The following is an 8,986-nucleotide window of genomic DNA, read 5'->3' as shown; positions in this document are numbered from 1 at the left end:
TACGCGCTTATTTTTGTTAGTTTCTGACAGCTGGGCCACGATCTGAGACGTCAGATCGTGGGTTGTCACGGGCTCGGACGTGGGTCGAGCCCACGTCTCTCCACGCGGTTGCGCCTATATAAGTGTGTGGTGTCTCCTAACCCTAGCCGCCACGAACAGATCACATCTGCTCCCACGCGAACCTCGGTGACTCCATCCCGTCTGCCGCATACACGATCGACGGGAGAGCAGGTCTCCGAAACCCCGTCTCTCCGGTTCCTGTACGGGAGAGAGGCGAATAGGCTTTTGGGAAGCAACTACGCGACTGCTCGCCTCCCATCCACTACTTCCTCTACGACCGCGTCGTCTTCCTCATCACCATGTCCACCGACATCGAACGTGCCGCCACCGAGAAGATCGAGGCCGACAAGAAGGCCGCCAAGGATGCCGTTGTTGCTGTCAACGACGCCGCGGCTTCTGCCTGGCCCGCTGGAGGGTATAACACATTTATCACGCTCCTGTTTTTTTCGTATTAGCGGTACTAGAAATATGTGTAGATTTGTCTACTGTTTGCTTAGTACGTGCATGTTTAGATCAGAGTCAGTATGTCGTCAATTCAATCAATGCCATGCTGGTGATTTATCTATAGATTAAATTTGTCAAAAAATTGCCTTCTTACTCAACATATACTTCGTAAGCAGCCAGAAACTACCAAAACACTTGAATATTTCTTTTCTTTCTGGCACCTCGCAAGTAAAATGATATGCATAACCTCCAGTGGCGGAGGCAGAAAATTTGGATTTGGGTGGGTGGGGGGGGGGGGGGGCAAGCTTTGTAAAAAAGTACTCCCTCCGTTCCAAAATAAGTGTCTCATCAACCTTAGTACAAAGTGGAGACACTTATTTTGGAACAGAGGGAGTAGATGCTTAGAAGTAAAAAATATCTAATTTTGTATTGTTCATCAGAATTCTGATAGCAAATTTATGATATTAAGGGGGCAGGACCGCTGCTGGCACCATGTCCCTGCCACTGATAACCTCTGAAAGTGTTCCCCCGCAAAAAAAAAAAGATAACCTCTGAAAGTAAATTGTGTTTGACAACGTAGTGGGTCCGCTAGAATTGCTGTAATAAGAAAGTGTCACGCCATGATTTAACATCTTGTGATTTGTACGATCAGTTTTGTTTGTACTACGTGACATCATTGTGGTAACTTGTGAGACAAAAAGTAGCCAGTTTTGTTTGGACGTGCACTGTGTTGCTTTCGGCCTTGGGCGAGGGTGCAGGAGAGTCAAGTCATGAAAGTACCTCACTCGTAGTCGTAGGACACTTTCTATCTCAACGCTTGCTTTCTATCTGAACGTCGGAAAGCTGCAGACATGACGGCGTCCACCTTATCTAGTTCCCCTTTTTTTTTCCTCCTGAGGAAGCATCTCCCGTCGAAGATCCCAGCGATCTTCTGACCTCGCCCACGAGGCCGCCGGCGCACGAAACATTGAGCGCGAACACAAAAAATGAACACACTAAAAAATGCTTCTCCCGGCAAAAACGGCATTTGAAGCAGGCAACCTGCTATCGCTGAAAGCAAGACACGAGGGCAGCAACGATTGCAGCAATAAAAAAGAAAAGAAATGGCACATCCAATCACACCCAGCTGGGCTACACCTGAAGCAAACCTCCTACTCGTACAAGGCCGGCCTGAAGCACAGGCACGCCGTGGCTGGCAGCAGCCTAGCAAGGGCCAAATTGCTCCTAGGTAGCAACGGCCTACAACCACAGGGCCAGCAATGGCCAACGATAAAGGAGGCCTTTACCATTGTGCTAGCTGCTGGCCTGCTGGGTGTGGTGTCAAGCATGAGAAGCAGGCAGGCAGGCACATGTGATGACGCGGAGGCACCATCGCTCCTTTCCTCGGTGGCTCCTTTTTCTCTTGTCCCCTTGGCAGATTGTGCATATGAGCAGATCCATATGGTGACAGCCAGCGCACGCATGGTCCCTGCTCAAGCCGCAGCAGCAGCAGCATATTCTTCTCAAAATGCGACGGGGGTAAGAAATTGAGGATTGTCTGAATTTTCTGCACTCACGAGTCTCTGTCTGAACTTCACTCGGGCCTCCCTGCTCAAGGGCCTGAAGCACCAGATCCCTGAAGATAAAAACAAGTCCTAATGTCAAGAGCTAAAGCATGGCATGTGTGGTGCTTGATATATACAGCACAAAAAAGTTGGGGGGGGGGGGGGGGGTCCTAATTCTACTGTGAATAAGGAAGATGAAGTGGCAGAAAGGGGAGATAAAATCAGAAGTGAAACAAGTTGGGTTGGCTAAGCACGCGCAGGCCATCAGAAATATGGGGGCTTATATATGCCAGCATCTGAGGCATTTTTCCTCAAAAGCATATGGAGATAAGATGTAGTAGGAAACAGTACATGTATGGAACATGTTGCATGAAGTTCCAATGCTACAATGCTAACTCAACCTGCCTCAAATCATTTCTAAATAATGTTGTTCTTAAAGGATCAACACAGTCAAATCATTTCTTCTTTATGCGCTGTGTCACATTTGAAAAAATGCCGCCCCGCTCCCACTCCTGCGACCACCAGCCCCCACCGACGGTGGCCACCCCGGCACCGCCAACCACCCTCCTCCCCAACCAACCCCAGCTCCCCCTGTCGCAGGCCCTCCCTGCCGCGGTGACACTGCCATGGGGCTTCCTGGAAAATTGAGGGATTATGTTTTATGTGTGAACATAAGAGCTATCGACACACTAAATTAGGTGACATAATTTTGAACTGCGAACATCATTGTGGCATATCTCTACTATTAAAGGGGAGTTTGTTGCTTTCGCTTCCATCACTTCCACCCCTCCCACCGATTTTTTTTTCAAACCACGCGATAACCCGCATTATTTTTTTTTCCAAACCAACTCCCACCTCCTCGTTTCCAGGGAAAGAAATCCCGTAGTTGTACGTACACAATGTCAATCACATCATATCTTTCCTTACCTTTGTCTATGGATTCCCTTCCCACAATATATATCATTCTCAACCCAATCAAAATTTTCCTACGTTGAACCACTAGAATAAAGTTGCCCCCGTTGCAACGCATGGGTTTTGAGCTTGTAATTAAACAAAACTAACTTTCAAGGATAATACTGAAAAGTGAACATTGGCAATTTCACGGTTTATATTATTCTTCCTGATGTGACAGAAAGAGCGTAGTATAGATGCTACTGGCTTTACTAAAAATGGGCATCTAAATCACTAGAATATTCATCAACGGAGACCCCACGTACAGCAGGCATCAGTATGCAACTTACTCAGTAGTGGGATTGCATGATACTAGAAAGCATGGCAGGTGAAACAGCCACTCAGAGATCTGATCTGGCCATTCTTCGTAACATGTGATGTCTTTTTGGCCTTCCTGCAAAGATGTTCATCTTGGCTTGCTGTCGCTGCATCACGCATCCCTTGTGCTTTTCTTTGAGCAGACCTGAGGGTGTTCAAAATTCTGTCCAGAGAAAATGATCGTTTCTTCTCGAGTTTCATCTGATATAATGAAAGTATGGAGACAATAGAAAGTCAACTAGACGGCAATAGAGAATACCAAAACAATGAACCATCATACAGTAAATAATGCAAGCATCAATTCCATTATGAGCACATACAGATATAAATATACTCTTAACTAATGACATGAGACAACAGTTACAGGTAGACATGCTACAGTTCATACGGGTCCCAGTTTTTTTCTTCTAAAACGAGGTAGGCCAAAAAATTATACTTGGGCAGCTGGAGATGTATGTTTTGATATGGTTCCTGCAAATAAATATAGCTGGAAAAAGACTGTCTGACAAAGAATGGCTGGAATTAAGAGCGCCCAGCCCAAGAATATGACTGATGTCCTGTCTAATGGATTGGATGCTTGCACTAAGCAGTTGTTCGTTTGGAAAATGTTCTCACATGCTTATTTTGATGGAGGAAGACGATGCCAATCCTAAGACTAGTCAGATTTTTTCTTTTTCTGTAGCTAGACTTGCTTAGTTCACTATTTGGATCCTTTGGTCCGTTGCTACTATAATATTTATGGACTAGTAAAATATTAGCAGGGGTCTTACTGCTTACATAAAAAAAAAGTTAGAAATAGTCTGAAGCACATACCACTAGCTTCTGAATTGCAGCCTCAGCTTTCGCTTTTTGAAGATTCTCCCAAGCAGTAAGTTTTGCTTCTTCTCTCTCAACCCTTTTAACAATGGTAGAGTTATCAGTATTTCATGATTTCATCGAATAAATTTACTTTGCAGAGTTTTAGCAACCGTAAAAAAATTCGATATTTGCACATCATACGAGATAAGCAGGTCATGTTATGCATTTTTCCCTTTTTCAGAAGTTAAGCTACAAGTATTACTGCACGAAAGTGGTTTAAAATAGCAGAGGTATGCCTGAACAAAAAGCAGCATTTATCATAACAGTCCCTTACTTTAATGTGCATTTCGTTTCAGATGATTCCCAGGAAGAAGATTTAGAGTCCACCGTCTTTTTATTCCACTCTAACATATTTGTAGAATTCTTGTTAGAGCCTTGTGTTACATGTTTCTTGGACCATCTGGTAAGACTCACTCGCTCATCCATCTGCACATCCCTGATCTCAAGATCAGAGAAACAGCTCTCCCTCTCTTTGGCTTGTTGCATTGAGAATGAGCGAACAAATGAAGGCCTGGCACTGGGCGAAGAAGACCTACTTAGATCTGGACTAGTTTGAGTCGCGGTATCCTTCCTTGAAGTTATAGGGGTGATAATGGGGGCTGAATCTTCTACGAACTCAGCCTCTTCATCTGATATGAAACCAAACAAAGAAGCATCAGCTGAAGATTTACTTAATTTTCATTAAGTACAGTAAAAACGTAAGATCAATTTCTGGTGTTATTCAGCTTAGAAGTGCTATGATAAAATCAATTACCAAGATACCAAATGCCAAAAACTAATGTTTGTAGTGCAACTCATGAGGAGTTTCACAATTTAACAATGCTTTAGCAACCAGAGAGACAACCGCAAACCCCAAACAGAGTGTTATCCTCTACACGTTTATACTTTGTAGACCCATAATTCCACACTAAGCAATAGGCTAAATATGACGGGTAGCAATTTCTTAATACCTTGTACAGATTCTTGGGTGCTAGGCAATGACGCAGATGACTCGACTGCAGTATCTAGTCGTCGGCGCACCGTGGTAGATTGGGTAGCAGGAGACCCGATATCTGCTAGAGAAGACCTGCCAACTATGCCAATACCGAATTCGGTACCAGCTGTTCCACTCGTATACCTCCCAACATTACTTTTCGCCCCACCATAATGTTCAGGTATCAGTACTCCAGCCAAGAAAGGTGAGTTTGCTGCTAAATGCCCAACTCTCCCACTGTCAAACAAAGACACGGATGAAGATACAGATGAATACTGTCCACCAAGTCTTCCAGGAGGCCCAAGAGGACCGCTTTTGGCCTTTGGCCGCCGAGCATGGGGCAATGTGGCGGTCTTCTCACGTGCATCGCCGGAGTTTGACTTGGGACTGAAGATCCACCTCTCCGCATCCTCCCATTTTGAGGGCAATGTCCTCCTGTTATTGAGAGGGAATGCCATGCTGCTGCCTGGGTACCTCCTAGTATTATTACCTTTGGAAGGAAGGGGCACTCTCTCCGAGCTCCACCCCTTTTGGTACCCCAAGGCCGACGGCCGGTGCCGCCGCGGGTAGCTCGGCGTGCCGGGGCTAGGGAACACGCCGGAGCTTATCTGCGATGACACAAGTCCCTTGCTTACAAACCCGGCACCTCCAACCACAAAGCCCGGAGAAAACGGAGTCCCGCTGTTGAACCCGGCGCTGCCGAAGTCGAGCGAGGCTGGCCGCTGCTTCAGCCCCTTCCTACCGTGCAGGTAAGCAGCCTCTGTCCGGCACCGTCGCTGGCTCTGGCATTCTGTCGAACAGCACACAAGCATACAAGATTGGGAAACCTCACACCACCTAGTACGTCGCAAACTTCGAAATCTCGTACCTCGGATGGCAGTGGCGCCGCCCGCCGGACTCTTGGCCGGTTCTTGCCACTCTCCCTTCACCCCACACTGCGCCTCCTCCTCGTCGTCGTGCGGCTCCGTGAACGCTGCAGAGGCTTCAGGGAGCGCAAACTCGCTTAAAAGGGCTGTAAAGTGGAGCTCCAGCGGAGCAGCAAGAACGCTGGTAAGAATACAAGGTGTGAGCTGTGTGCTCACCACTGGAGGATGAAGTGGCGGCCAGCCCGTCTGTCTCCAGATCTGTGTCCATGTCGCCATCCGCGCGCACGAATCCGGCCAAAGGCTGCAGCCAACCATCAAGCACCGATTAAAAAGTTAATCTTGCAAAGCTGGAGACTGGAGAGAATCCCAGGGTGGGTGGTGCCCCCCCTCCGCTCCTTTTTCGCTTGCTAGCGAGGGCGATGCTGCAAGAATCAAGATGGCGATGATGGTGCCTATCCTCAAGCCTCGGGCCCTCCAGCTTTGTCGTTAGATCGCTAGATTCACTCACTAATCATGTCATTTCTGGGTTTTACCATCCACTTTCTGGAAAGGCTCCTGTGGTCACCTGCGACAGGCCATGGTGCTATCTGGCTAGATCGGCATGGCGCCATGCCCATGCCACCGCTCGTGGCAGTAAGAGATTCTATGTGCGAATATTAATCCAAATGAAATCGACAGAGACGCCCAAGGAAGGTGGTAGCAATGGAGGAGGGGGGCGAAGACCAACCGAGTCGCAGCCGAAGGAGCCGCTGCCGCTGCTCGTCGAGTAGCTGTCGCCCGCCTCGGCTCTTCCCCACCGACGCCGCCCCCTCCGCCGCCGCATTGCCCTCTCCGACGCCGACGCCGACGCCGACGCAACCCCCTCCTCCTCCCCCATTACGCCCCGGAGCTCCAGCTCGCAATCACCGGCGCCGCGCATTTTTGTCTCAAAAACAAGAAAGCAAGAATCCCACCTGCCGCCTGCCTCGTCAGTGAGTTTGCTGTGCTCTCCCACTCAATCGGCGGTGGCCATTAAAAGTGGCGGGTATGGAAGAGTGAGAAGTCCTGGCATTTTAATAGACGTGTCAGGCGGCGAGGCGGAGTGGATTGGGACGTGGGTGTACGTCCGGCATCTCGAGGCCGCGAGGCGAGGCAACGTGAGCCGAGAGCTCAAGAACGTGCGCGGCGCTGAAATCAACGGACAGTTTTATCGACTAGTTTGCCCCCGATCGGCGCCCCCGTCCATGTCGGTGTCGTCCTTGTTGTTTCTTCTGCCCCGCGGCGCAGGGAACCTCACCTCACCAACTCCACCCACCTCACCTCTCGTGCCGTCGCCGCCCGTCTCCGTACCAGGTTTACCCCAGCATGGCTGTCTCGTGACGACTATCTAACAGTCGGTCGGTCGCTGTGAAACAATGGCAATGGCATGCATCCGACGGCGTCCAGGTCGAGGAGTGAAAGTCCAGGCGTGATGCAGGCGGGGGCGGGGTCCCGGCTGACCCCGCGCCACGGTGGCCGCAGCTGGAACGACGGCGACCTCTCTGCTGCAGGGCGCGCAGTTTCAGCGCATTGGGCTAACCATGGAGCATGTAGATCTACTGCGGTGGAACAATGGGGGTTCAGGTTGCATGGGTCCGCTGGATGGGAGCGCCGGCAGGTGGTTGAAGGCGTGGAGCACGGTAGCAGTGTACCAGCGGCTGTGGCCACGTGCCGTGCTACTGCTGTGTCGCCACGGTTCGCTGAACGTAGCACAGAGCTTGGGGGTGTGCGATGTGTCATGTGTGCATCGTTTGGTGGCAGGAACGTTCCTAAGGTGTACCAAAGGAGAGCTCCTATGTGACGCTAATTGCGCCGAAATGTCGGCGTTTCGCACTGGCGTGCCGAAACTGGGCCGGCCCATTTGGCCATTCGCGAGATGAAAAAATGCGAGAAAAGTAATACGCAGGTATGGGATTCGAACGGACGACTTCGTGGACTAGCGCACGCTATGCTAGCCACTGCGCCAAACTAGTTTTACTGCTAAACTTGCAGCGGGAGTGTATAAGAAACAACAATGACATCGATTAGACTTAATGTTTGATAGAAAATCCAAAAATTGCAAACGCGAACATTTTTCAAAATTACGGACAAATTTGTAACAGAAAATTTCGAAAAAACGAACAAATTTATAAATTCAGAACATTTTTTAGAAAAAATGAACAAAATCTACAATTGTAAACTTTTTTCAGAACACAAACAAAATTTAAAAGTGAGAACATTTTTTTGAAAATGCGAACAAAAATTTGAAACTCCAAGAAATTTTTATACATGATTTTCTTTGGAAATTTAGAACAATTTTTAACAATGCGAACAATTTTTGAAAATGTGAACAAAATTATAAATTTTGAACATTTTTCAGAACATGAACAAAACTCCAAGAACATTTTTTGAAGCGATGAACAAATTTCGAAATTACAAACATTTTGCAAATTGAGAACAAATTTTTGAAAATGGAACAAAATTTGGAAGTTTGAACATCTTTTTGAGTTGTAAGAAAAAATGTGAAATCAGGAACATTTTTCGAAATTGTGAACAAAAATTTGGCAATGTGAACACTATTTCAAAAACATGAACAAATTTTGACAAACAAGATTTTTATTGAAAATTCTTAACAATATTTTAACTTAAAATGAAAAGAAAAAATAAAGAAAACGAAAGAACAGAAAAAGACAGTGAAGAAAACCCGAAAAAACCAGTAGAAGGAACAAAAGTTTTTTGGAAATTCCGTGAACTGGTTTTTAGTTTTGTCGCTGATGTGTGTTTATATACGTTTCGCGTTGTAGTTTGTTACCTTGTACGAAGCAGTCCTGGTGGCTAGCGCCGCCTGTACATCTACATTTGGTGCTGGGTTCGATCCCTGGCGCAAACATTTTTAAGAGGAAAGTATCGTTTTCCCCCTCAAATCTTTCATGATGGATCAAATCCTCCCTCAAGTCTAAAACCGGATTAATCAC

At 47.3% G+C, this 8,986-nt stretch overlaps 1 protein-coding gene across 3 annotated transcripts; it reads right to left on the bottom strand.

Moving 5' to 3' along the window:
* Positions 1–1,510: 1,510 nt before the first annotated feature.
* On the bottom strand, positions 1,511–7,169 carry LOC123112189 (uncharacterized). Of its 3 annotated transcripts, XR_006455266.1 has the most exons (9): positions 6,742–7,168; positions 6,231–6,315; positions 6,017–6,130; positions 5,126–5,938; positions 4,450–4,804; positions 4,131–4,212; positions 3,290–3,518; positions 2,061–2,119; positions 1,511–1,972 (listed from the first exon to the last, which is right to left on the bottom strand). XR_006455266.1 is itself a non-coding variant. In XM_044533120.1 (8 exons), exons 1-7 carry the CDS (start codon positions 6,931–6,933, stop codon positions 3,312–3,314), a joined length of 1,848 nt encoding a protein of 615 aa, XP_044389055.1. In that variant the 5' UTR covers positions 6,934–7,165; the 3' UTR covers positions 1,511–2,119; positions 3,290–3,311. The 3 variants fall into 3 exon arrangements, 2 of the variants coding, with proteins under 2 accessions (XP_044389055.1, XP_044389056.1); XM_044533120.1 differs by having other exon boundaries at positions 1,511–2,119; positions 6,742–7,165; XM_044533121.1 differs by lacking the exons at positions 1,511–1,972; positions 2,061–2,119 and adding an exon at positions 2,270–2,684 and having other exon boundaries at positions 6,742–7,169.
* Between the last annotated feature and the right edge of the window lie 1,817 nt (positions 7,170–8,986).

The sequence above is a fragment of the Triticum aestivum genome, chromosome 5B, assembly GCF_018294505.1.
Source record: "Triticum aestivum cultivar Chinese Spring chromosome 5B, IWGSC CS RefSeq v2.1, whole genome shotgun sequence".
NCBI lineage: Eukaryota > Viridiplantae > Streptophyta > Magnoliopsida > Poales > Poaceae > Triticum > Triticum aestivum.
This window is presented reverse-complemented; position numbering and strand designations above follow the sequence as displayed.

Coding starts and splice junctions, on each gene's coding strand:
- LOC123112189 (XM_044533121.1), bottom strand. CDS start 6,933: ATGCGCGGCGCCGGTGATTGCGAGCTGGAGCTCCGGGGCGTAATGGGG. Junction 6,316..6,741: donor GCTCCTTCGGCTGCGACTCG/GTTGGTCTTCGC, acceptor GGTTGGCTGCAG/CCTTTGGCCGGATTCGTGCG. Junction 6,131..6,230: donor CGCCACTTCATCCTCCAGTG/GTGAGCACACAG, acceptor CGCTCCCTGAAG/CCTCTGCAGCGTTCACGGAG.